Source organism: Leopardus geoffroyi, chromosome E1 (assembly GCF_018350155.1).
Source record: "Leopardus geoffroyi isolate Oge1 chromosome E1, O.geoffroyi_Oge1_pat1.0, whole genome shotgun sequence".
Classification (NCBI taxonomy): Eukaryota; Metazoa; Chordata; class Mammalia; order Carnivora; family Felidae; genus Leopardus; species Leopardus geoffroyi.
In genome coordinates this window covers 60,187,411-60,212,199 of record NC_059330.1, presented here as the reverse complement: position 1 = coordinate 60,212,199, position 24,789 = coordinate 60,187,411, and the positions used below count along the sequence as shown (strand labels likewise).

Here is a 24,789-nt window from a genome sequence, read left to right as displayed (position 1 = left end):
GTCTCCCCACCAAATTCCCGAAAACGTAGGCCTGCAGCCTCGTGTCCTCAGGAGAACGGCGGTCTGGTGCCAGCCAGCAGCGCTCAGCCCTTGGTGCGAGTCTCTGGTACCCGTGGCCCCCACGCCGGCACCGTTCCGTTTGAATCCTTCACACGGGAATGCGGATGGCAACAGCTTGAATATTCCGGGGCCCTCAGCGTCAGCCCAGGAATGCCCAGAGAGACTGGGCACGGGGTTGACCAGCACAGCACGGGGAACAGTCAGGGATGTTGTGATAACGTGGGGGGAGCACTGGGTAACGTACAGGACCGTCGAGTCACCGTGTTGGGCACCCAAACTAATAGAAAGTTGTACGTCACCCATACTCGAATTTAAAAACACAACAACCGGGCGAGACATTTCACAAAAAGAGGTAACGGCGACGGTCACCATCGTTAGTCAGGGAAACGCAAAGTGCAATAAACAAGAGACCGTTACCCATTCGGCAGAGTGGCTGAGACGAGAAACTGGCGGTGTTACGTGCTCGCGAGTTCGCCCACGCTGGTGAGGACGGGAAAGCCGTCTGGCCGCGTTTTGTAAACGGTCACTTCCTCTGGGATCCGGCGAGCCTGCTCCTAGGTTTTCACCCGAGACGTGAAAACACAGGCCCACGCGGAGGTGCGTGCAAGCATGTTGATGGCAGCTTTGTTGATAACGGCTCGGAACTGTCAGCGACCCAGATGGCCATCACCAGGGGAGTGGGTAGCCAGCACCGGTGTTCTCACAAAGGGCCCACACGCAGCAGGAGGACGGAGGGTGCCATGGACACGGCACACGAGGAGGGTGGCGGTGGGGTAGAGTTGGTCACGGGTGACGGTGTCGTGTATTGAGCGGGGTTCTGTGTGCGAGCAGGGGACTCGCGGCGGTAGTGCTCACTTTGCGAGCCCCCATTTGCTCTGGGGGCGGTGCAGGAGAGCTCTGGGGCGGGTGGGGCGTCCCTCCACACCCCGCCCGCTACCGACGAACCACGACGAGTGGCCGTTTCTCTCCCCCCACAGGCACGGTCGGAGTGCAGCTTCCAGGCCTCCAGGAGTACGGAGCCGTGGGCGGCTCCCCGCACGCTGCCACGGCCGCCATGTGGGCCTGTCAGCACTGCACCTTCATGAACCAGCCGGGCACCGGCCACTGCGAGATGTGTAGCCTCCCTAGGACCTAGGGCCCCCGGCCCCTGCTGGCAGGACTCGGCCCACCGCAGCCTCTCTCTGCAGCCGGGATCGTTGCAGCCGTCGCCCCGCGGTGGGCAGCCCTGAAGGGCGGGGCAGGGGGGCTGCCCTGGGGTCTCCGACCCACGAAGCTTCTCAGCACCAGGCTTCCGTGGAGGGAGAGCCAGCCTGGCGCTCTGCGGGCCGGCAGCAGCCTCCTAGCGGAGCGGCACGGTGGTTCCCCCCCCCCCACTCCCCCCAGACGCCCCACACCGGCCTCCGAGGTGGTGGAAGGCCCTGGGCGCCTCAGAATCGTCACCTGGGGTTGGGAGGGACGCTGAGGCCTCACTGCCACCATCCAGCTTTCTCTTCCCTTTGGATGCTTTTTGTTCTTGCCCCTCCCGTGGTTCCAGTCGGGAGTTTTTGGTGGCCGCCATACCTGTCGCTCTGGGCAGACCCTGCCCGTGAGGCCTCTTCCTCCCCTGCCAGCAGCCGCCATCTGGCGGAACGTGAGCAGGACCGGGCTCGCCGACCCACCGTTTGCTTGATCTGCGGCTTAGTTTGCTGCCCACCCTTCTCGCTCTCACCAGACATCCAGGTGGGGCTTTTTAAAGTCTGCGTTGGTTGTAATAACAGTTATCAGTAATTTCTGCCCGGAAGACTTTTATTTATTTCTTTTTAAGGTAAAAACAACATAAAAGGGGGAGTGAGAGAGACTAGTTTCCACTTCCTGCCCTCCCATACCGAGTCCCTGGGAGCGGGCACAGGGTGGGCACAGGGTGGGCGAGGGTGGACGGGAACCCACAGTCAGTTCTTGGAAGTAAACCTCAGTGCCTGAGACTCTTCTGCCAAGCCACACAGCCGCCACAGCTGCGGACTCGGACCAGCAGGAGGGCGCCGGTGGTTCCGCCGCCGAGGATCGCCTCCCCTGACCCCACCCCTCCCTGCCCCGCCCCCTCCCCGAGGCCTCGGACCAGGCCTGCGTGGGGCGAGCTGGGTTGTCCAGGACCCGCTTTGCCCTGTACGCCGTTTCCTCCCACTGCCCTGCCGGCCCCCAGCCGCCTGCGTGGTGTGTGGCCGTTGCGGCAGGCCTGCGTGAGAGAGCAGGGGCCGGCCTGTAGGGAGGGCCGCTGCCAGGGGTCGAGGTCAGACCTTGCACGTGTGCTCTGGGGTCCCCGGGGACTTGTGGGCGGCACCCTGATGCCTCTTTGCCTTAATGCCGGCCACGTCTCTTCGCTGCACGATGCCCACGAGAGGCCGGCCCGGACGCAGACCGTGCTGAGGACTTCATGTCTCTGCCCTGGGGGTGGGAGGCGGGCCTGTGTGACCCTCCCTTACCCGTGGCACTGTGGACAGAGAGCCCCGTTCTCTGCATGTTGGCTGCTTCTGTGGCAAGGGCTGTGCCCGGAACCTCCGAGTCCGCCGGGCATGGGGCACACGAGACTTGTCTGCTCTCCAGGCCAGGGGCCAGTTGGGGTGGGTCTGGCCTCAGAGCCATCGGTTGGGGGTGGGGGGTGGCGGGAGAGGTGCGGAGCGGCCGGCCTGAACCACAGAGTCCCCGCCAGCATGGCCCCGTGTCGTCTGGCCGCTGTGATCCGACGCGAGGCTGCGGGGGACCCTGTGCTCAGCCTGTGTGTCTCCCGGGCCCGCCCCCGCCGGTTCTCCTGGTGTCGCCTTCACCCACCTGCTGCTTTCCGTCTCTCTTCAGCCAACAGTCTCCTCACTCTGAAGTTCTGGCAGATGCAGAACTCGTTTCCTTCCGCCTCTGAGCTGAAGGAAAAGTGTTGTGATTTCTCTGCTTCTGGTTTCAAGTCACTCTTTGTTCAGTAACGCACTTTACTTCATCGTCCAAATAGATAGACTCAGCTCAGCATGCGGGGGGGGGGGGGGGGGGCGCCCTGCCAGAGGCCTTGGCCGTGGGCAGTGCAGCCACCTCCTCTTGCCCAGGGGAGGGTCCCCCAGCCCCGCCTGCATCCTCCTTGCGCTTGTGTGCACACACCCTCTCTCGTCACCAGGCGAGGGGTGACCGCGTGCTCCCCCGCCCAGGTGCACACAGCTGGCCGCCCCGGCCTCCTCTGACTGGTCCGCTCCTGGTGCTCACGCTCCAGCTCCGCTTGGGGCTTACAGGTGGGCGTCAGCTGGGTTTGCGTTAGCGTTACCTGGACTCCGGCCCTGCCGGGAAACGAATAAAACGCCTGAAGCGACTCTTGGGCTCCCCATTTGTCATCCCGGGCCCCGAGGCCTCTCCCTGCGCGTCGCGCTTGTGTCTGCAGGTTGTGTCGGAGTCTGCTTCCTGTTGTGTGACTTCACTTTTCTCTGCACATCACTGTCCTCGTATAGAGCCCTCTCCCCTGCCCGGGCTCCCCGGCACTAACTTGTGATGTGTCATCCGGTGGAAGAGGAGAGCGTGGCCTCCCTCGGGCGCTTCCCTGCCTGTCAGCCACGTGGCTGCTCCCAGGTCTCTCTGTCTGGGGACAGGTGCTGGTGTCAGGTAGCAGGTGAAGGACGCAGTCTGGAAGCCCCTCCACTGCACAGGCCTAGGGGTGTCAAGCCGGGAGGTGACAGGCTGCCTGTCCTGAATTGTCGCATGACGGCGGCCAGGAGGCACTCCCTCTTGGGGTTCAGGTGCCCGCCTTCACACACACACCTCTCTGCGCCACCCAGTCCTTGGGCCACGTGACCCATTGCTCCCTGGACAAGTATATCGAAAACGGCGCCTGCTGACGTCGGGGGGCCCTAGGTGCCTCTAGGCCTGGCTGCTCCAAGCAGCGTGCGGTTCACACTGCCAACCACGGCCTCCGAGTTGGGGTCACTGCCATACCTGGCCCTTGGTGCGCCTCAGGATGCTGGACTTGCTGGATCTGAGGGGAGCCACCCCCACCTCAGGAAACCAAGCAGAGGGGACGCGCTGCCTGTGACTGCCCTGCACACACCAGGGATTCGCCCCCCAGGCTGGCAGTGTCATTTGACCTTAGGAAGATGGAATTGCCCCTAGATTTGGCATAGAGAGCACTGGCGGGAGCGTGCACCTTGCACACCCACGAGAGGCTGCTGGCCTTCAGTCCTGTGTTCGTGTCTGTAAACTCCAGGGGTCAGCACCCAGGGCCCCCCTCTGTTTACATGGGGCATTGCTCATAAATCCTCACATCACAGTGTGGGCTTCCCCAGCTTGGGGCCAGGATCCTGCTAGGCCTCCTGAGCAGAGGGAGAGGGACAGAGGAGTGACCTGGCCCAACAGCGTCTGCAGGGTCGTCCTGGCCAGCCAAGGGTTTGGCCGTCCAGGCCAGACCTGGGCGGGGTGCGGGAAGGCCTGCCCAGCTCAACCCACCTCCTAGGTCAACTTCCCCATGTGCTCGTTTTCTCTAGGACAGCTCCTCGGTGTTGGGGAACAGCCTGGGAGGACTGGGATGGGAGTTAATATGAGCGGGTAGTTCAAGAGGAATAGTGGTCAGACTGGCAGACAGGCCTTGGGCCCTGGGCACGGGAAAGGAGCCTGCCCCCACTTCCCAATTATGAAGGCTTATGGGGCACCTGGGTGGCTCAGTCCAACTTCAGCTCAGGCCGTGATCTCTTTCCAGCCCAGACTTCACCTGGGATCAAAAAGGGCGAACGACAGACTGCGAGGGTCACGTTCACGTTCTGTTCAACCCAGCACCCGGAAACCGTGGAGTGGTGGCTGTCCACTGCCCGGGGGGGGGGGGGGGGGGGGTGCCTGCCTCAGCAAGGCCAATTAGAACTGCTACCGGTTGTGCATTTTGGCAGACACGGCAGCCTCGGTGATGTCAGTTTAACTTCCACGCCCGGGGAACAGTTGGCAGCTGGCCCCTTCGACGTACTGTGCTAGGCTGCACCCCGCAGATGCCTCGCTCACTCCTGGGTCTCTGACCTTGGAGATTTTCCCGTTGGCAAGGAGTGGCATGTATTTGACCTTCCCGTCTGCAGGCACCTTTCAGGGACTCTCTGGGCCTCCTGACTCATCCAGAGGAGAGCTCTTGGCTCTTCTCTGGTGAGCACTTCCAAAGCCCCAGGGAATGTGGAGAGAGAGGGGCAGCCAGGGTGGTGGGGACGAGAGGTGTCTCGCCCTGGCTTCGCCTCACCCCCAAACCGACTTCTGGTTAGCCATACCCTCCTCTTCATGATCCTTTGCCCCTATTGTCCAGCCAAACTAATACACACCCTGAACAACTCGTGGCCAGGATCGGAGGGAGGGGCACCTCTGTCCATGTTTAGCTCAAACCCTGGGGTTGGGGTGGGCCCAGAGGGAGGTGACCCGTCCTCGGGCCTGGAACGCCCGGGCTGCGGGAGCCCTGGACTCCTCCAAGAAGTCCAACCGCTCCCCGGAACCCCACAAAACCGCTTTAGGAGTGGACCTCTGCCCAGAGGAGGCGGTACGCTGGCCCCGGCCCCCCCACCCGCTCCCCGGGGTTCCGGCCCCTGCCTGGCTTCACGGCGTACAGGGGAGGCGCGACGCGACTTCGGTCCCGGCCGACCAGCCCCGAGGCACCGCACCGGCGTGGGAGGTGCCCCGGCGTTCCCCGCTTCGAGGGCGCCTGGGGCCGCGCGGCGCACGGGCGGGATTCCCTGGGCTTCCCCGCGTTTGGCTTTACACACGCGGGCCCTTTGCCAAACCGCTGTGCCCACTAGTTTCCTCGCAGGGGCGGGGCCTCCCAGCCTGCCACCCAAACTGGGACCCGGCACCCGGCGCGGAGCCGCCCCCGCCCCCGGGCCCCGCCCCCGCCCCCGCCCCCGCCCGGACCGCTTTACGGCGGAGGTCGCGCCGCCACGTGGGCGGCCGTAAAGCGCCCCGCCCCCCGAGCTTCCGCCGGCACCATGGCCGGCTTCGCGCCGCGGGTCCAGTACTTGGCGGGCTTCCGCTGCCCGCTCGGGGGCCTGGCGGCGGGCAAGCCCCGCGTGCTGTGCCGCGGCGCCGAGATCTTCGTGTCCACCGGGAGCGAGCTCGTCCACGTCTACGACCAGGAGGGGAATCTGCTGACCGTGAGCGCCGGGCGGGGGCCTCGGACCCGGGAGGGGCGGGGAGTGGTGGTGGGCTGTCGGGCGGAGGGGTTGGCGGGGGTCCCGGACCGGGAATGCGGGGAGGGAGGTATCGGGTGTCTGGAGCCCGGGGTCGGGGGAGGACATGGGGGACAGGCCACCCGGGGCGAGGGGGCGGGGCGAGAGGACAGGGTTCCGAGGGTGAGGAGACTTGGACGTGGGGGGTCCTGGTTCTTTGGGAGGGGCCGGCGCTTTTGAGGAGCTTGTGTAAGGACTGGGTGCCGCTCTCCGCCTCCCCTCGGTCCTTCTCGCGGCCGGCCTGACGCCGCTTTCCCTCCGATGTCCAGGCCGTCTTCAGGTTTCCTGGTCGGGTGTGGCACCTGGAGCTCTCGGCCCTCCGCGGGGTGCTCTACGTGTTGTGCGCCCAGAAAGGCGTCTACTGCGTGTCGTTGGACCAGGCGAGCAGGTGAAGAGGGGTCACTGGGCAGCCCTCATGGCGGAGGCTGACATGGTCTCAGGTGGACTGTGGTTGTCTGGGACCGTGGCCTCCCTACTCTGTCTTCTCAAACACGCTTCTGTGCCTGCTGCGACCTGTACCTTCTGCTTCCCCCCTGGATTAGGTTCAGAGTGAGCACCCACCAGCCCTGTAGGGCTGCTGGGCCCCGGGGCCGGCTCTGAAGTCTTGGGTGCCCCCAGCCCCCAGCGTCTACATTCTCTAGCAGGCTCCTGCTGGAGGAGAACCCTTGCTAAATGAGGTCTAGGTTGTAGAGTGTGCAGCCTGAGGTAGGACCCCGTCCCCTCTGCTGTGACACACTTTTTAGGTGGGCCCCTGTGGTTAGCAGTCACAGCCAAGGCACCCTGAACCCTGAGTCAGTTGGGGGGGGAACCAATGTTGAGGAGTTAGGCCTCACCCAGGTACCAGTGCAGAGGCTGGACGCAGGCAGCTGCTCGTTGCTGGTTTAGGACTTAGAAGGGTGGGGGCCGCGATTCAGAGCCTAGGCCCCGGGGACTCTTACGGTTCTGCACTGTTGAGAATTTTCCTTTGGCATCCCGTTTCTGGAAGCCTGGATACATCCCGTCGCGTGTGTCCCTGGGTGACTGGTCAGAACAGTCCGCGGGCAGGTGGGAGGTCGTGGGGCAGACCAGCTGCTCCCTGGGGGGCCTTCTGCCCACTGCTGAGGGGCTGTAACCCCCTCACCAAGGTCACTCCCCGTGGAGACTCTGTGCCCCGTGTGCTCACTGGCGGCTTGTTGGGAAGAGAGCTTAAGAACATTCTGACCAACAGTCCCCTGGTTCTTGAAGGTCTGTGAGCCAAGATGACGGGGATGACAGTGACAAGAATGATGAGGACAGTGAGGACGGTGAGCCCCCTTGCCCCGTGATCCCCGTGGACCCAGATGCCTGCATCCTCCCTGATGCCACACTGTGTGCTTTCGTCGTGCTCGATGATATACTGGTCACCCTGGCACAGGGCCCTGCCCAGTGGAAGGTACAGCTGTTCCGGTGTCACCGTCCAGGGGAGGACACCAGGCCCCCAGGCCAGATCGGCGAGGTGGAGTTGTCCACTTCCAGCCCTCTGGCTGGGAGCCTTGGGGAGCCCACAGCCCCCCACTTCCTCCCAGTGCTGTGCTGTGTGTCACCACCGGGCTGCAGCGGGCTGTGTGGCCGTATGCCGGGCTCTGGGGGCTTCACGCTGGAACGGGCCCTCTTTGGGCTGCTCTTTGGAGTTGACGCCTCCCTCTTGGAATCACCTGTGATCCTCTGTGGTCTCCCTGATGGCCAGCTCTGCTGTGTGGTCTTGAAGACTCTGGTCACCTCCAGGTTGGCCCCTGGTGACCCAAAGGCCCTTGTCAAGATTCTCCATCACCTGGAGGAACCCGTTGTTTCCATCGGAGCGTTGAGGACAGAGTCCTCGGGCGAGAACGTGGAGGACACACACCCAGACTGCCTAGTGGCGCTGGGTCGCCACGGCCGGGTGCTGGCCGTCAAGGCCAGCTGGGACGAGGCGGGGGATCTGGTGCCGGAGCTGCAGGAGTACCGGCTCCCAGGGCCTGTGCTGTGTGCAGCCTGTGGCGGAGGCAGCCGTGTGTACCACAGCACCCCCTCGGACCTCTGTGTCGTGGACCTGGCTCGGGGAGGTGCCCCCCAGGACCCCGTGCAGCCTGACAGGGGCCCGGGAAGCCTGCCCTCTCTGCTGTGTCCAGCCAGCTTAAACGTGTGCAGCGTCGTCACGCTCTCCGTGTTGTCCGAGGTGCCTGAAGGTACGAGCAGCTGTTTAAACCTGGAAAACCGGAGCCTGTCGTGGCAGGGGGTGGAATTTTCCGTGTGGCTGTCTTCTCTCCTGCGACCTGGCCCATCCTCCCCTCTCCGTCTCCTTCGCGCCTTTCGTAAACCTGACGGGCAGGTGTTTCCTTGCCTGGAGTAGCCTGGGGGTCGGTACTTGTTTTCCTTTGGGTCACGGGGTGTCTGGTCGTGTGTGGCCTGTGGGGGCCGCGGCGGCAGCCAGCCGCTCGCCCCGGGTGGGGTCTGCACCTGGGTGACCTACGGGTCTCCTGCGGTGGGTGGTCCAAGGAGGGGCAGGTGGTGTTTTTTTGAAGGTGGGAGGCACCTGCCCTGCTTCCCGTGTGGCCTGCTGGCCAGCCTCCTGTGCCCCGGTGCGGGCGGCGTCCCGGAACTCTGCCCCTGTGTTTTCCCCAGATAGAGCCGCAGAGGGTTTTTGCCGTGTCGGCCCCGCGCCGCGGTTAGCGAAGTGCGCGCTCTCGTTAACATGGTGCACGAGGCCCGTGACGCCAGTGTGGACGGTACTCACCAGTGTCCGTACCGCAGGGAGAGGGTCGTGTGGATGGCTGCGCCCAGCAGCGGCTCGGCCTGGGCGTGCTCTGTGCTTCTCTCTTCTGGCTGCTGCAGCTCGGTCCGGGGCTCGGGGCCTCCGCGGCCTTGGGCTTGGGGGACCAGCGGCCAAGTCGCAGGAGGTGGAGCCTGTCTCCTGGAGGCTCCCCAGGAGCCCGGGGGTGGGGGAGGGGACGGAACGGGTGCTAGAGAGAGCAGGCTTCTGGGGAGGCCCCGGCGAGTGCGGAGTGAGGGCGAGGGGCTTGTGCGGCACCCTTCGGTCTGGAGGCAGCTCTGCCGTGTGTGGCCCGTCGAAGGTAGAGCCGCACCGGGCTGACTCGGTGGCCCGCACGCCGCGTGCGTGAGGCGGATGTGGGCAGTGGCTCTGCCCCCCTGGCCCACGTCCAGGGCCCTTTGGTCACCCGGCATCTCTTCAGGGCCGTCGCCAGGACCCCCTCTCTCGCCTGGGTCCTGGCTTCTGGCCACGTTTGTCCCGTGCCTCCAGCCATTTGCCCCTTCTCGCCTGTTGACCAGGCCCCGTGGGTGCCCATCCTCAGGTGGCACCAGGCTCCTGGCCCTGTCTGCCAGGGGCCGCCTGATGACCTGTAGCCTGGACCTGAGCTCCGAGGCGCCCTGCCCCACCAGAGCGACAGTGGTGAACACTGGCCAGAAAATTAAGGAGCTGCTCTCTGGAATCGGCACCGTCTCTGAGAGGTGAGCGGCTGGGCTGCCTGTCGCCCGGGCGGAGGCCAGTGCCATGTCCTTGGGGGTTGGTATCCTTCGGGGGGGATGACATCCTGGGTGGCGGTGGCGGTTCGGGCCAGGCCTGTCGCTCTGCCCCTGACCCCGGTGAGAGCCCCAGATGCCACGTTGTGTCCCATCCCGGAGGTCGGGAGGGACATCCGCCGCGTCCTGGGCCCTGCTCGCGCATCTTCCCTGCCATCGGGGAGACTCTCTGTGCCGACGCCTCAGCTCTCCCCCAGGGGTCCCCTCTCCTCGGAGGCCTCAGCCCCCCCCCCCCCCCGTCTCAGCAAAGGCCCCAGCGGCTTCGTCCTCTGACCCGCCTTTCTGTGTGGCCCGGGGTGACGGTCTGTAGGCTCCGGGCCCCTGTCGCTTAAGGCCGTTCCGTAGTGCCTGCCGTCCCCTGGGCTGTCACAGCACTGCTGCGGAGGAGCAGAGGGGCCAGCTCAGGACGTGGCCGGGGACGCAGCGGAGAGGCCAGCCCGGCTGTGGCACCACCTGGCCCATGTGGCCCCGACGAGGTTGGCCGTGGCCATGAGCCTGGTGGACTAGGCCAGGCCCGCCGAGTGGGGTTCCGTCAGCTTCAGCCTCTGTCCCCTGTGGCCCTGCTGCCCGAGAGCCGGGCTTCAGTTAGACAGCTGGGGGCACCTTCGAAAGAGCTCCGGTAGGGGTGGGGCCGGCGAGCCGCCCTGAGGCAGGCCCTCACTCCTCTCTGGACGCACGTCACGGGGCCGGGGCCTGGTGTCTTTCAGGCCTGGGAGGAGGGGACGTGGCACCCACCCCCGTGCTTCCTCGCCCGTCCCCGAGGTGCCATGTTCGTTCTTTCCAGGGTGTCTTCTCTGAAGAAGGCAGTTGACCAGCGCAACCGGGCCCTCGTGTGCCTCAACGAAGCCATGAACGTGAGCTGCGTCCTGCTGGCGAGCCGCGAGGGCCCCAGGCCCATCTCGTGTACCACCGCCACCGCCTGGAGCCGCGCGCAGCTGCAGGACGTGCTGACGGCCACCTGCCGGCTGCAGAACGACAGCGGCTTCAGTCTGGACCGGGGCTGGACTTGGTGTGTGCAGGTGCGTACCCGCTCCCGCGCCTCAGGCCCAGACTCGGCCGGCTCGGCCGCCACCTACACCATCCCCGTGGACCGGCTGGGCCCCGGCGACCGGCGGGAGGTGACGCTGCCCCTGGGTCCCGGTGAGGACGGCGCTCTGGACCTGCCTGTGACGGTGTCCTGTGCGCTCCACTACAGCCTCAGGGAGGTTGTGGGCGGGGCCCTCGCCCCCCCAGACTCTTCCGAGGACCCCTCCTTGGGAGGGTGCCCCCCCGACATGTTGCCCGAGCAAGACGGCGTCTGCCTGCCCCTGAGCGAGCACACCGTGGACATGCTGCAGTGCCTGCGCTTTCCTGGCCTGGCCGCGCCCCCCACGCAGGCCCCCAGCCCGCGCAGCCCCGCCGGCGACCCTGTGGACACCTTCTTGGGAGTGCGCCTCGGGCCGGGCAGCGAGCCGGCCGGACCCGCTTCCCTGCGGGCCAAGTTCCCGCCCCCGTCGGTGGCCACCATCAAGGTGTCAGCGGGGCTTCTGAGGGCCGCCCTGGGGGACGGTCAGCCAGGTTGGTGTCGCTGACGGCCTGGCTCCTGCCTGTGGACGCGGGGCTCCCGCCTCTTCCAGGACCTGTGCGAGCTCCCTGCGGTGCCTCTCTCCCCCAGGCGTGTCCCTGGGCTGTATCACCCTGCAGTGGCTGCTTGCCGAGAACAGCGCCCTGGACGTCGTGAGGGCCCGACTGCTGTCCTCCATCCGGGGAGTGGCCCCCGACGGCACTGACCTCCACCTTGTCATCCGAGAGGCAAGCCAGGGGTCAGCTCTCTGGGGAAGTCGTGTCGATAGTGGTGGTTTTCAGAGCGGCGTCTGAGAGCCCCCAGCATCTCTGGGCTGCTTGAGAGGAATCAGGGTATTGGGCCCAACCTTCCGGAGGTTTCTGACGTGCACCGCCCGACGCACGCTTGTGCCGGAACAGCCTTCGCGGGGCCAGTGGCAGCGTGGACCTCGCGTTTCAGGCCCCTGTGGGGACGGGCCCACGCGCTGCTGGAATTCGTGGCCAGGTGCCCCAGCATTGCTTGGCGACAGCGTGTACTCCGGGACCCCACTGGCCCCAGGCCCTGAACCACCAAACCCCTGCCCTACAGGGGCGCTGAGACCCCGGAACCAACTGCCAGCACGCTTCTCGCACACACCTTCCCTCCCAAGATGCTCCCGGTGGCAGGCCTGGGGTCGCGTCCAGCAGACTCTCACGATCCAGCGTTGGAGGCTCACAGAGTGGCCCAGGCGGCCAAGACACCTGTCCCTGAGGTGGCGGGCCGCCCACTGCACAGCCTTTCAGGCCAGATCAGCGTGCCTGGGTCGGCGCATCCCTGGGCCGATTCCGGGCCCTGACGGTGGCTCCCCAGGTGGTGGGAAGGGCCGGGTAGTCGGCCTGGTGAGCACTCGCAACCCCAGCACGTCCCCAGGCTGCGGAAGGAAGAAATTCCAGGACAGTGGCTCCGCCCCTGGGCCGTTGGGTCCTGCGTGGGGAGTGAGGCAGCGCGTCCTGGCCTCCGGCCTGCCCGTGCTGTGCCGGGGCTTCACCCTGAGCTCGGTGTGCCCAGAACTTCCTGGGGGCACTTGGCTGACTTTGGGCACCCAGTCCCCTCCCAGTTTCACTTCTGAAACCCTGACCTTGCTGCCGGGTGACCCGGGATGCCCGGTGTGGGCTGTCCACGGTGGAGTGGGCACAGAGTCACTGCATTGTAGAGTGAGTGCCGTGGCTGTAGTCCGTCCCACGGGAGCCGTGAGTGTCCGTCCCACGGGAGCGGGACGCCTTCTGGACGGCAGTTCCCAACGGGATGCTGCTGGTCGGGTGCAGGTGGCGGGCTCTCAGGTACAAGTTAGCAGGTGGGGAGGCCCAGGCCCAGGAGCCCTCCCGCACCTCTCCGCTTCCAGGCTGCGGAGGGGCGGCCCAGACTGGGGAGTTGGGGCCCTCTGAGAGTTGCCCTTGGGGTGGGGCAGGGCGGTGCGTGGACAGCGAGGCTCCTCGTGCTTTGCAGGTGACGGTGACCCACCTGTGCGCGGCAGGGCCCATGCAGGCCGTGGAGATCCAAGTGGAGAGCTCCTCTCTGGCCAATCTGTGCCAGGCACACCATGCTGTCATTGGGCGTCTGCAGGTACACGGGCCTGCTCGGGAGGTCGGAGTGCGGTGGTGGGAACAGGGGACTGTGGTGGACCGTGGCTGCCTGCGTGGGTGTTGCAGGACGATCCTCCCTCCTCTTTGCTTGTGCGTGTTTGTGTCGTGCAGGTGAGCTGTGGGCAGCTGAGGGGTGAGTAGGGCAGCTTTGCTGATGGCACTTCAGTAACGCACCGCCATCTGGTGTGCCGGCGGCCCCCCAGCGCGTCCGCGAACCCACGTGGGCACTGCGTCAAAAGAGGACGGTCCGTGTGCTACCTGTCACGCTCACGTGCAGGCCTCCCAACTTGCCTGGCTGTGCCGAGAGGCCGTGCCCTGGCGAGATGCCCCGAACGTGGGTCCTGGGACAAGGTGCCTACACTCTGAGCCTCCACATCTCTGCCAAGAAAGCAGGAGTGACGGCCAACCTCTCACACGCCTTTGGGGCCCGTTTTGCCACCTGGCATGGGATGAGCTGTCACATTGCTGTCCTCGGGTTCCAAATGAAACCTGCCACCTGGTGCCCTTGGCGGGACAGAGCTCTGGCTCCGAGGTTGGCCGGCCTATCTCCTCCCACCTGTTCTGAACGAGGCCTTGACAGTCATAGAGGGGTCTGCGGTGGTAACCGTCGGCCGATGGTGACAGCTCTGCGGTATGGCTCTGGAACCAGCCTCCCCCTGGAACTTACCAGAGCACGTTCCCAGGCCCCATCCCAGACCTGGGAATCGGAGAACCCACGGTCTTGGCGTTTAGGCTTTGACGAGGACCTGAGTGGTGGTGGTCTAGACTCTCAGTGCACCCTGGGGAGCCAGGAGCCTGTGACCCCAGCGGTCCCCCCACGCAACACTGATGGCACATGTGCCCACCGTGGCACATGTGGCTCAGGGATCTAGTCCTGAGTGTGTCGAGCCGTCAGAGGGGTGTGGGCCTGATGGGGACACCAGCCCCCGGATTGGTTCTTGTTCCCTGGGCCCAGAGAGGGGCCTCTTCGACCGTCCTTTCGCTCCTGCCAGGCCGTCTCCAGACATGCCAAGCACGGCAGCCAGGAGGTTGACGCTTAACGTGGCACTCGGGAAGGAGCGTGCTGACCCGGCCGCTGGCAGGGAGGGGACGTTCGTGTCCAGGTGCCACGACAACCACAGCCTGGGCACGAACGGCAGGAATTGCGTGCTGGAGGCTGAGGCTTCTCCGTGCTGCAGAGACAGCCGTGTTCTGTGTCTTTCCGCGGCTGTCCTCTGTGCCAGTCTGCACGCTTCTTACAAGGACGCCACTCACGTTGGTTTAGGGCCCACCCACGTGGCCTCCTCTTCCCTTGTTCGTTGGCAAAGCCCACAGCTCAGAGGACAGTCCTGTGCTGAGCTGCCGGGGGCAGCTTCCACGTATGGATCTGGGGCGGGTTTGGCTCCTAACAGGGAGCTGCAGACGCTCCCTTGATAGGAACATTCAGGCAGACTGCAGGCCACGGTCTGTCCTGTCAGCTGACACCGTGCTCCACGTGAGGGTCGCCCCCCCCTCCCCCCGCCACATGGTCTTCCTGCGGCGGCTGCCGCAGAGGCTGGTGGGGCCTCGCCACCCGAGCCCGAGCCTGTCTGGGGGCTTGGATCTGAGCTCCCAGGAGCTGCCTGGGTTTCCCCAGAAAGCAAATGGGGCAGGTTGGGTGGCCCCCGCGAGGGCAGCAGGCGCCAGTCCTGACACCAAGGAGGAGAGAAGAAGGGCTCTGTGAGGACGAGGGAGGGAGTGGGCAGCAGAGGAACGGGGAGCGAGAAGGACGTTCCTTCCAAGTAACCTGCTGGGGCTGCAGCAGACAATGCAGAGGGGCCCTCGGAGGTGATGGGGCCCCAGGCACCCCCTCCAGATGGGAGGTGGGAAGTGTCCTCTCCAACCACCTGCCCCTTGTCCCCCCACCAGAGGATGGTTGTGGAACAGGCTGCCCAGAGCTCCAGCCCACCCGGCCTCCGTGTTCAGTATCTCCACCAGATCCAGGTCAACCACGAGGTGAGGTCCCTCATCTGGGCCTCCCCCCTGCCTGGCCAGCAAGCGCGGGACCTGGCTGGGCTCCTCTGGGGACGTGCACAGGCCTCAGGTGTCCCCAGCACAGTGGGGCCTGCCAGGACTCAGCCCAAGGGTCCAGGGTCGGGACGGGGGCTCCTCCCGCCACCTGGGGAGTGGGGACTGTCCTCCCAAGTAGGATGGGCCTCCCCCAGAGGGGCCGGGGCCGTGCCCAGCAGGGAGGTGGGGAGTCTGAGTGCTGCCCGTTCCCCCCTCCCCACCCCGCAGACGCTGCTGCGGGAGGTGCAGACCCTGCGGGACCGGCTGAGCACAGATGACGAGGCCAGCTCACGGACCACGGCGGAGCGGCTCCTGCAGGTGTACCAGCAGCTGCGCAGCCCCAGCCTCCTCCTGGTGTGATGTCCCTCCAGGTGAGCCCCGCCCCTTCTGGGCCTTCCTCGGACCTCCCACAAGGACCGCTTCCGGCCCCGACCCTTTCTCTAGATGTGGGGGAGGGGTGCATACAGGACGCACGCAGGGCTCCTGGCTGCTCTGGGGGGCGGGGGGGGGGGGGGTGCTCGGAGGAGGTGGGGTGTGACGTGCCAGGTCTCTGGGGTCTGCCCTGCGGGGCACTGGGCCCTGTTCCTGTTCCCCGCCTGCCTGGCCCCAGACGGCCCCGAGACGCCCCAGGTCCCACCTTTCCCTTCGACAGCTTCCTTTCGCCCCCCGCTGCACCTGGTCCTGCTGGGCGGTCTCTGCCCTGGAGCACTGGAAGCTGGATCAGCGAAGTCCCCTCCGCCCGGAAACGGGGTCTGGACTCCAGAACGGTGGCATTGCCACGTGGCCTGCCCAGGCCCCGGAGAAAGTTTCTGGGTGTGACGTGGGGTGGGCTGCCCACTCACCCACCCACAGACCCTTTCGTCCACCTGTGGGCCCGTCAGCCCTGCTTCTCTGCAGCCGCTGAGCTCACCGGCTGGGAGGACGCTCCCAGGGGCTGGAGCACTCCCCCGGGAGATTCTCCCATCCGAGGCCGCACTCAGCACCGGGCACTATGCGTTGTTTGCAGGGTCCCTCGGGGTGGGCTGCAGCCCCCCAGCTGCCTCCCTCAGCCTGGGCAGTGGCCCAGCTTGATTCCCATTCTGGTGCTGGCACACTTAGCATTTGGGGAGGGTGGCCCTCCTTTGGACTGTGACGTGGTGCTCTTCTGTGTGCGTGGGGTCTTTGAGGCCCCCCCTGCTGCAAGACACGTCCACTGTTTGTCAAGCTGCCTTGGCTTCAGCTGTGTTTTATTTCTGCTTGCCCTCTTCCTCACTTGGGTGGCAGCTTTGGCCGGGATTTCTGGGCCTCCCCCAGGTATGCTTGGGTGAACCCCACATTGGCCTCTCCGTGGTCCTGGGGGCCAGTAGGGAGTCCCCAGCACTGGGGTGAAGTGGCCACCCGGCCTTCAGGACACGCGAGTCCCTCCCGGGGAGAACCGAGGACATCTCTGGGGAGGGAGAGGGGCCGGTGGGGTGCTCCAGTCAGAGCCCGGGAGAGTGGGCGGTCGTCCCACGGACCCCACACTGGAGGCTGCTCCAGGGCAGGAGGGAGGAGTGACGGAGGCGGTGGGCACGCAAGTATGTGGAAAGAGCAGTGCTGGGACCGCCACCCCAGCACCTGGCGTTTGCTTGGCTGTCCCTGGTCCCCAGCGTGCAGCTCCCCACCCCCACTCCGTCCTGCTGGGCCCTTCACAAGGGTCGCCCTCGGGAGGCCTGAGCTCTGGGCCTTCCAGGGGTGGAGAAGCAGCAGTGGCGGGGAAGCGCTTCTGCTGGCGGGAGGCCCCCGGTGGGGTGGGGTGGGGGCGGGGGCGGGCAGACCACGCAGTCTCCGGAAAAGGAGAAAAACTTCGCGTCGCGGAGAGAAAGGGACTGTGTAGAACCTTCGCGGGTTGGCGGAGATCTGCAGGGGGCTGATGGCAAATGGGACACAGGCCCGGGGACCAACCTCAGCCCAGCCGGGTGCTTGGGGAGTCTCGTGTTCTCGGGTGCCCTCTCGGTGCCCTGTCCGGGATGGAACGCCACGCTGAGCACCAGGTGTCCCTCAGCCGTCTCTGTTGTCTGTGGTTCTCCGTCCCCCGCGCACGGCTCCGAGCCACCAGAGACTGTCCTCCACCTGCTCCAGTCTGTTTCTCGGACTGGGGGTGCCGAGGCACCCTTATTGCCACCCCAGCTGGCCCCTCCCGGTGACCCAGGCACTTTCCCTGCCTGCCCCCCTGCAGCCGCTGTGTGGGCTCCATTCAGCAGGTGCCTGGGGCCAAGTGTACTCTCTGGCGGAGGTCAATAAAGGGGAGCCGGAGGACCCCCGAGGTATCTTTTCCTGCGAACTCAGGCCTGTTGCCTTCTTGCATGGGGTGAGCCCTGAGCAGATGAGCCCCCCAATTCTCCTGCCCTGGATGCCACCAGGGGGCAGTGCAGGCCATGGCTTCTTGCCTCTGCCTCCCCTAGGCTCTGGTGTGTGGTCTTTTTTTTTTTTATTTATTTATTATTATTTTTTTTTAATGTTTATTTATTTTTGAGACAGAGACAGAGCACGAATGGGGGAGGGGCAGAGAGAGAGGGAGACACAGGATCCGAAGCAGGCTCCAGGCTCCGAGCCATCAGCCCAGAGCCCGACGCGGGGCTCAAACTCAGGAACCGTGAGATCGTGACCTGAGCCGAAGTCGGACGCTCAACTGAGCCACCCAGGTGCCCCTGGTGTGTGGTCTTAAAAGGGTTAACTCAGCCACCTTGGACGAAAGGACCCACTTGGGTCCCGCCCTTCCTTGTACTCAAGGCAGGGGGAGGGGGCAGTGAGGCCAGGAGCAGGCCAGGCCCAGGAGGGGCCTGGGAGGGGAGGGAAAGGGGTTACCTTCCTCCCCTCTCCAGTCCAGCACATCCGCTCTGCACCCCCTGCCCTGAACCCCCTCCCCAAAGTGCCCCAGTCCCAACTGGCCCACACTGGCTGGACTCACTGGGGGAGAGGGTGGGGCTTTGGGCCCCCAGGCAGGGGCAGGGGCAGGGGCTGCCCGGGGTCTGGAGAGGGATGTAGGCCTCGGGGCAGGGCGTCTGCTGTCTCCCCTCCCTTCAGGCTCTAGGCCACCTGGCCGTGTAGTACCCCTTCCCCCAGCCCCCAGGTTCTACTTCTCCCCCTAGGCTCTCACCTCATGGCCTAGGTCACCCAGCCCATCCAAGGGGAATTGGCCTGGGTGGGGTTCCTGGAGGGCTGGGGGCTCTGGGTGCTGGCTGGTGAACCACAGACTTTGTCCTGGTATCCAGCCTGGCCACAGGGAGCCCAGCCTGCAGGTGCCCAGGCTCAGGGTCTGTGAGTGGGGGGGCGCCCTGGGAATAGGAGGCCTGGAGCCCCCTTCCTGGCCTGGTAGCAACCAAGTGGGTGCAGGGGTGAGAGGGGCTCTCTCCCCAGGGTTAGCCAGACACAGCCCTGCTTGGGATGGGTGGGGTCGCTTTTGCTTCCAGGGCTTTCTAAAACCCTGCCCCTGGGGAGAAAAGTGTGAGCAGACACCTCACCCCGAAGCCCCTGCAAGCTGCAACCCCCGGGGTCTCAGACCAGGCAACCCACCCCCACCCCGTCCCGCCGGGTGGAAGGGGGGCTCTTCTCCCTGGGTGTTGGGGAGCAGCTGTGTGGCCAACACGTGACAGCAGCTGGTGGGGGTTGGGGGGAAACCAAGTGGAGCCAGAGAAGGTCCGGGCTGTCCCTGCCCTGGACAGGAGGGGTGGTGTGCCGCCAGCTGGACCCTCCTCCCGGCCCAGCTCCCCAGCCCTGGGTCTCCGGCGCTGAGGGATGGGGAGGCCGAACGACCCCCCGGGGCCGAGGTGCAGACCCTCCGCGTACACCCCTCCCCGCCCGGTGGCGCCACGGAGCCCGCCGGCCGCTGCGACACAGACACGGTTTAATGGGGGACAGGCCGGCCGGCCGCCCGCTCAGTACTCCCAGAGCGCGACCCCGGCGGGAGCGTCCGCGTCCGCGCGCAGCAGCCCCGAGGCGCCGCCGCGCAGGTACTTGCCGCTCCGGGCGCGGATGGCCAGGCGGCCGCGCTCGCGGAACTCGAAGAGGAAGTCCTCGGCGCGCTCGCCGTCGCTGCACACGCTGCCGTGGCTGCCGGTGTACCAGAAGCCGCCGCCACGGCCTGGGGGCGGGGGACGCGGTCGGCGGGGGTCCTCTCGGGCCCTTCCCGATCGCCGCGTCCCCCCGCCCCCGACTCCCGTCCGGATCCGCACCTCGGATGTGGTAGGCGCCGTCGCTGAAGCTCAGGCGGAAGACGTCGTAGACCGAGCGGTTGGTGTCCAGCTGGTTGGAGCCACGACGGTGGCAGACGAAGCCGTCCAGGCCCCGCAGCACGAGGATGGGGCGGTTGATGAGCTTGAGAATGAACTCCTCGTCCTCACCTGGGGGGCGGAGTGGGGGGCTGAGGGGAGACCCCGCGCCTGCCGCCTTCCCGGGTTGGGTGAGGTGGGCGGGGCACGTGAAGGGCCCGGACTCTTGGCGCCTCTTGTGGGCCCCGTGGGCCACCGCCATTGGTGACCTTGGCAAGGGGCCCGCGGCCACCGAGCCCCAGGTCCCCCCAAATGTACAGTGGAGATGAGGGCGCTCTGGGCTCCGACTGCTCCCTGGTGTCCCGAGCGCTTTTCTGGACCAGCAAGGATGACTGTGGTTGCCAAGCACCGTGGCAGCAGTGATGCAGGGGGCAGGAACGGGTTCTTAGCGGGGACCCGGGTCTCTGCGCAGAGAGCCCAGCCCTCTTTCCCCAGGACAGGGGAGGAGTGCTCACCCACAAAGTCGCTGGTGGCCGCCAGCTGCCCATTCTTCTTCATGCACACGTAGCGCCCATTGCTAGCCTTGAGTGCCACCCGCCGGCCGCGCCACTCCACCTCAAACATGGTGCTGGCCGAACTGGAAAAGGCAGGGCATGGTCCCCTCGGAGCAGCGAGACATTGGGAGCTCAGGGTCAGGCTTCCCCGTCCCCCTCAGGTCCAGGACCAACCCCCCCAGGGGGAGACACTTGCCTTCTTCTGGCACACCCACCACCACTAGGAGCTGCCCCTCACCCCAGTGGGCATTCGTTCCAGTGGTCCTCCTGGTGCAGATGAGGTGACAGCGGTGGTGATGGATCTGGAGATGGGGGTGATGTAATGGTGCTGGTGATGGTGGTGACGGAGGTGGAGGTGATGGTGATGGTGACAGTTGTGGTGACAGAGGTGGAGGTGATGGTGGTGATGGTGACAGTTGTGACGGAGGTGGTGGAGGTGATGGTGGTGACAGTGGTGGTGGTGGTGGTGACAATAGTGGTGGTGATGGAGGTGACGGTGGAGGTGATGGTGATGGTGACAGTTGTGGTGACGGAGGTGACGGTGGTGACGGTGGTGACAGAGGTGGTGGTGGAGGTGGTGATGGTGGCAGATGTGGAAGTGAAGGTGCTGCGGAGATGGGGACACACTCACACTTGTGTGGCCGTGGCCTGGATGCCCCCATGGGTGACCAGGGTCCAGTAGCCCCCCGTGCTGGAATAGAAGGTACACTTCTTTGTCTCCTGGTCAATTTGCATCAGGAAGGTCTCATGATGCAGTTCCTCGTCTTGGTTGGCTGAGACGTTGACCCCTGGAGGGAGGATATGGGAAGCCCCTCACGCCTCTCCCTGGGTCGGGGGGTGGGAGCAGAAAGGTGGGGAAAAGCATGCTTGGGGGCAACGCTGGAGACAGAGGGGCTCTCGTCCAGAACGCTTTGGAATGAAGACTTGGAAGGCACTTCTCGGAGGGCGGGGGCCCCCATGGCCATGTGGGCTCACGGCAGATCTCCACGTCTGGTTCCCTGAAGGTCCTTGGCCCAGCTCCTGCCACAGCCCCAGGAGCCGGGCCCTTCCGTGCCGGCAAATCCCCTGCCTCTGCTAATCGTCAGGTAATCAGCTTGCCTCTGCCCTCTCGACCCAAGCCTTACGCCAGCCTCTATTTATAACTCACTCTAAGCCAGTGGGTGGGCACAGTGGGGTCCCTTTCTTCCTCAAGCCATCGCCCAGGACACATAGCGGGGGCCTGGGGTCCACTGAGCAGAGGCTGGCCCCCCTGTCACCTCCCCAGCCCCCCTCTCACATGTGTGGTCTCCCAGGAGCCTTGAGGGAGGGCAAGACTATCTGAGGCTCTGCTTGGGGTTCCTGGAAGGAGGACACAGGGGACATTCATGCCGGGGTGGGGTGGGGGGGGGGAGGGCAGGCACCGGAACCTCCCTGGTATGTTCCCATGAACCACGCCCCTGTTTCCAGTGATGTGACACATCATAGAGCTCCAGACGAGGCTGGCCTCCAGTGTGTCCGGCTGGTGGGGCCGAAGGGAATGGGGGCCTGAGGGTCAGGGCCAGATCCTGTCCGAGCCTGTCCCCAGGAAGGTGGGGCGGGCACCAGGCAGGGCCTGTGCTAGAGAGGGTGAGACCTGGGGTCCTTGGCCGGCTCCCAAGGCCGTCCCTCCAAAGCGGGGTCTGTCTCCACCGCCACCGTCCCATCAGCAGTGCTGACAGTGTCCAGGGCCCGTGGGCGCTGTGGGCTTTGGCCGGGGCCGCACACCGCTGCCACCTCTGAGGCCAGCGTCCTGGGCATCTCCGGTCACACACCCCGCCAGACAGACCATGGCTGAGGGGCTCCAGCTCACACGGCTGTTGTCAGCAGCCGTCTTGTGACCACGAGGGCACCAGCCCGATGTCAGAGCTGTCCCAGGAGAGCAGCCCCATGAGAAGCGAGCAGAGGGCTTTGATGACGCCACTGGACTGGCAGTGGTGTCCTGCCTGCGACCCCACGACCCCGGGGCCTCAGACTTGCACTCATATGAGATACTTCGTGCCCTTGGGCCATTCGGGACCATATTTCTGTTAGCCACACTGTGTCACTGAAGGCCAGCGGTGGAAGCAGCAGAAGCAAGCAGGCTCTGGTTGATGGAGGTCAAAGAAGATCGTGCAGGCCAGTGGGGTGCTCCCAGACACCCCATGGGGAGGAAGACGGGTTTGGGGCTGCCCGGCCGGCAACAGCATTGGGATGAAGCCACCAGCACTCGGCAGAACCTGCAGCTCCGGCTGCCTCGGCAGCCCCCGTGTCCCCCCCAGGCCACTGGTTGCCAGGTCTGCATCTGAACATGGGGGGTGGCGGACAGGTCATATGCCCTCAGGCTTATTGCAAAGGCCCGAGCAGGCGAACGTGGGGTGTGTCCGGCTTCTACCCTGGAAGGCACAGCTTGCCCTTAGTAGGGGATTCCCCCGTGAAAGGGACAGGCAGGTGCACGGTGGTCCCGAGACGGGAGAACGGTCCAGACGGCACCACCGCCACCAGCACTGTCCCTGTCACCACCTCCAGTGCCACCGCGACCCTGCTCGCCGGCTGAACACGCACAGCCGCCTTTGGGTCCGACACCTCCTCTGACCCTCGCAGAGGAAGCCCTTCACACCACTGGCTGCATTTTACTGACGAACCAACCACAGGGGCCTTCCTGCAGGCCAGAGAGCCGTGCGGCTGGACTGTAGGGCCTGTGCTGGGAAGGACAAGGGTTGACTGTCCTCCGTTGTGCCCCGCGACCTGGCCACGGTCCAGACAGGTGTGCAGGAGGGGTTTGCGGGATGACTGTCCCCACACAGGACTGGCCTTGGGAACCCTGACTCCAGGCAGGGCCCCCACGGCCACAGCAGGGCTGTTCCCCGCCCCCCCCCCCCCACCAGGGGGCTAGTGGCTGGGCCTCTGCCAGCCGGACCAGGGGCCAGGTCAGGGTGCACACACCCAGGAGCCCAAGTAGGGCCAGCCATGACTGCCAGCCTGGGCCCAGTGAGGGGCCACTCCGGAACCTCAGCTTCTCAAGGAAGCAGCAGTTGCCCGTGTTCACCCCTTGGTGTGTGATCACACGTGGAAAGGCCCCTTGGGCACACGAGGCAGGTGACCGATGATCCAGGATGCAGAGAACCAGGCTTTACCCACCGGGCAGAGACCGTGCCTTCCACCAAGAAGCCCAGGCCCCGGCGGTGGCGGGGGGGGGGGGGGGGGTGTGCACCAGACTGGAGGGACCCCGAGGTCCCTCCTCATTCCACCCCTGGGTTGGTGGAGGATCCTCACTGGTCAGGCACGGGTGGTGTGGGCGCCGGAGCCCTGCCCACTGCGCTCCTGCTGGCTCCTGGCCCTTTCCTCAGCCCCCTCCCCAATTTCCTGTAAAGTTCAGAAAATGGAGCGGTGGAAGAGAAGGGGTGCGTGGGGACAGCGGGGGCAGCCCCCTGCCCCTCGCAGCAGCCGGCCTGGGCCTTGCCCGCCTCCTGCTGGGCACTGCCCGTCCCCCACTCGAGCCGCTGCCCAGCACGCCCAGGGCTCAGTGGTCCCGAGAGGGACCCCCTCCTTCTGGCCCTGCAGCCGCAGCCCTCCACCGGGACCCCCACACGCGGCCCAAGGTGCGCCCCTGCCCCGTGCACTGCCACCATGCGTCGCCACCCGCGCGGACACGAGGCCACTGCCCCAAGCGAGCCCCCACGCTGAGGTCAGAGCGGCCGGCCCGGTCGCACCCACGTTACCTTGCCGCACGGACACGTAGCGGTGGTTGGCGGCCACCAGCACCACCTGCGGGTGACTCTCCTCCAGGTCGAAGAGCTCGTCCTTGCCGGGCCTCGTGTTGCGACCCGCCCTGAGCGTGGCAGTGGGGCCCACGGGCGCCAGGTAGCGGCCATCACAGTCCTTGAAGGCCAGCTTGCCCGCCTTGAACTCCAGCGTGTAGCGGGCTCGGGGCTCGGGCTCCCACACGAGGCGGCCGTCGCTGCGCAGGTAGCGGCTGTCACAGGACCTGAGGCAGTACTGCCGGTTCTGGAAGATGAGGGTGATGAGCGCGCCCACGCCCCACGGCGTGTCGCTGTCCGCCACCATCTCGTCCTCCTGCGGGCACAGGTGCACGTAGCGCCTGCGGCTGACGCTCAGCAGGTGGGCCTGCGGGTGGATGGCCAGGTGTACGGTCCACAGCTCGGCCGGGGAGATGGCCGTGGCGAAGCAGGACAGCCGGTCCTCGGTGCCACCGAAGAAGCGGCCGTGGGGCTCCGACCGCAGCACCCAGCGCCCGTCGGGCTGCGGCAGGACCAGGAAGCGGCAGTCACGACCCGGCTGCTCCGCCTCGCAGGCCACGCGCCCGTCCTCCTCGGCTGACAGGTAGCGGCCCAGGTGGCTGCTGCGGAACAGCACAGCCGGGCCCTGCCCTGGGTCAGGCTCCAGCACCCACATCTGCTTCCGCTTGAGGCTGGGTGCCGAGGCGTTGACCTTGAAGCCGAAGCTCTCAGCTGTCAGGTAGCGGTCAGTGTCGTTGACCAGGCCAAACTGGATCTTCAGCACCTGGTGCAGGCCGTTGGTGGGCATCTTCGGGGCTGGCCCTCGGCGCCCCCCCGCCCCCGAGGGGCCCGGGAAGCTCTCTCTGCGTGCTCACGGCCCCCGAGGTCCCCCGGAGGCCTGGCCGGCGTCATGGACCCGCTGCCCTCTGACCAGCGGCTGCGGAGCCCCCGGGGCCGTTCTTACATGGCCCGCGGGCAGCGGAGGGCGGGCGGGAGGGCGGATCAGAGCTGTGCCGGCTTAGGGACAGCGGCTGCCTTTTGTTACCCCAGCTTGGATTTCAGCCGCTCCTGGACTTCACCAGTGAGCGGCCGGAGCCCCAGGGCCTGCACGGCTGGAGAGCTCCGCCCGCCCCGGGGCTGCCCACCTCCCTGTTGTCTTCTGGCGGCCGCCCAGGCCCACGCCTCGGGCCCTGTGCCCCGCCTCCTGGCCCCCGCGCCTCTTGGCCTCTCTCCCACGTGTCTCCCACCTCAGGGCCCCCAGACCCACTGCACAGACTCTCCAGCCCAGCCC

General features: G+C 66.1%; 3 protein-coding genes across 5 annotated transcripts in view; 2 read left to right on the top strand and 1 right to left on the bottom strand.

The window, feature by feature from the left end:
* Window positions 1-3,386, top strand: part of NPLOC4 (NPL4 homolog, ubiquitin recognition factor) — a 61,371-nt gene extending 57,985 nt beyond the window's left edge. For both annotated transcript variants that reach the window (XM_045489863.1, XM_045489864.1), the window contains exon 17: window positions 1,038-3,386. In XM_045489863.1, coding sequence (XP_045345819.1) covers window positions 1,038-1,195 — 158 coding nt within the window. In that variant the 3' untranslated portion in view covers window positions 1,196-3,386. The remainder of the gene's footprint in view (window positions 1-1,037) is intronic.
* Window positions 3,387-3,505: 119 nt separating this feature from the next.
* Window positions 3,506-16,188, top strand: FAAP100 (FA core complex associated protein 100). Of its 2 annotated transcripts, XM_045489859.1 has the most exons (10): window positions 5,948-6,176; window positions 6,521-6,639; window positions 7,476-8,434; window positions 9,560-9,716; window positions 10,573-11,345; window positions 11,443-11,579; window positions 12,817-12,933; window positions 14,841-14,927; window positions 15,210-15,352; window positions 15,634-16,188. In XM_045489859.1, the coding sequence occupies exons 1-9, from the start codon at window positions 6,012-6,014 to the stop codon at window positions 15,339-15,341; spliced, it is 2,646 nt and encodes an 881-aa protein (XP_045345815.1). In that variant the 5' UTR covers window positions 5,948-6,011; the 3' UTR covers window positions 15,342-15,352; window positions 15,634-16,188. The 2 variants fall into 2 exon arrangements, with proteins under 2 accessions (XP_045345816.1, XP_045345815.1); XM_045489860.1 differs by lacking the exons at window positions 14,841-14,927; window positions 15,210-15,352; window positions 15,634-16,188 and adding an exon at window positions 13,065-13,750 and having other exon boundaries at window positions 3,506-6,176.
* A 2,641-nt stretch (window positions 16,189-18,829) lies between these two features.
* On the bottom strand, window positions 18,830-24,505 carry FSCN2 (fascin actin-bundling protein 2, retinal). Its single transcript, XM_045489857.1, has 5 exons — window positions 23,481-24,505; window positions 20,396-20,552; window positions 19,726-19,847; window positions 19,175-19,342; window positions 18,830-19,083 (listed from the first exon to the last, which is right to left on the bottom strand). The coding sequence occupies exons 1-5, from the start codon at window positions 24,304-24,306 to the stop codon at window positions 18,878-18,880; spliced, it is 1,479 nt and encodes a 492-aa protein (XP_045345813.1). The 5' UTR covers window positions 24,307-24,505; the 3' UTR covers window positions 18,830-18,877.
* Between the last annotated feature and the right edge of the window lie 284 nt (window positions 24,506-24,789).

Excerpts from the sequence above, each read along its gene's own strand:
- FSCN2 (XM_045489857.1), bottom strand. The coding sequence starts at position 24,306 with ATGCCCACCAACGGCCTGCACCAGGTGCTGAAGATCCAGTTTGGCCTG. Across the intron at positions 20,553-23,480 it reads CTACGTGTCCGTGCGGCAAG|GGGTCAACGTCTCAGCCAAC; the intron begins GTAACGTGGGTG and ends TCCTCCCTCCAG. Across the intron at positions 19,084-19,174 it reads CGGCGCCTACCACATCCGAG|GCCGTGGCGGCGGCTTCTGG; the intron begins GTGCGGATCCGG and ends CCCCGCCCCCAG.
- FAAP100 (XM_045489859.1), top strand. The coding sequence starts at position 6,012 with ATGGCCGGCTTCGCGCCGCGGGTCCAGTACTTGGCGGGCTTCCGCTGC. Across the intron at positions 6,640-7,475 it reads TCGTTGGACCAGGCGAGCAG|GTCTGTGAGCCAAGATGACG; the intron begins GTGAAGAGGGGT and ends TGGTTCTTGAAG. Across the intron at positions 9,717-10,572 it reads ATCGGCACCGTCTCTGAGAG|GGTGTCTTCTCTGAAGAAGG; the intron begins GTGAGCGGCTGG and ends CGTTCTTTCCAG.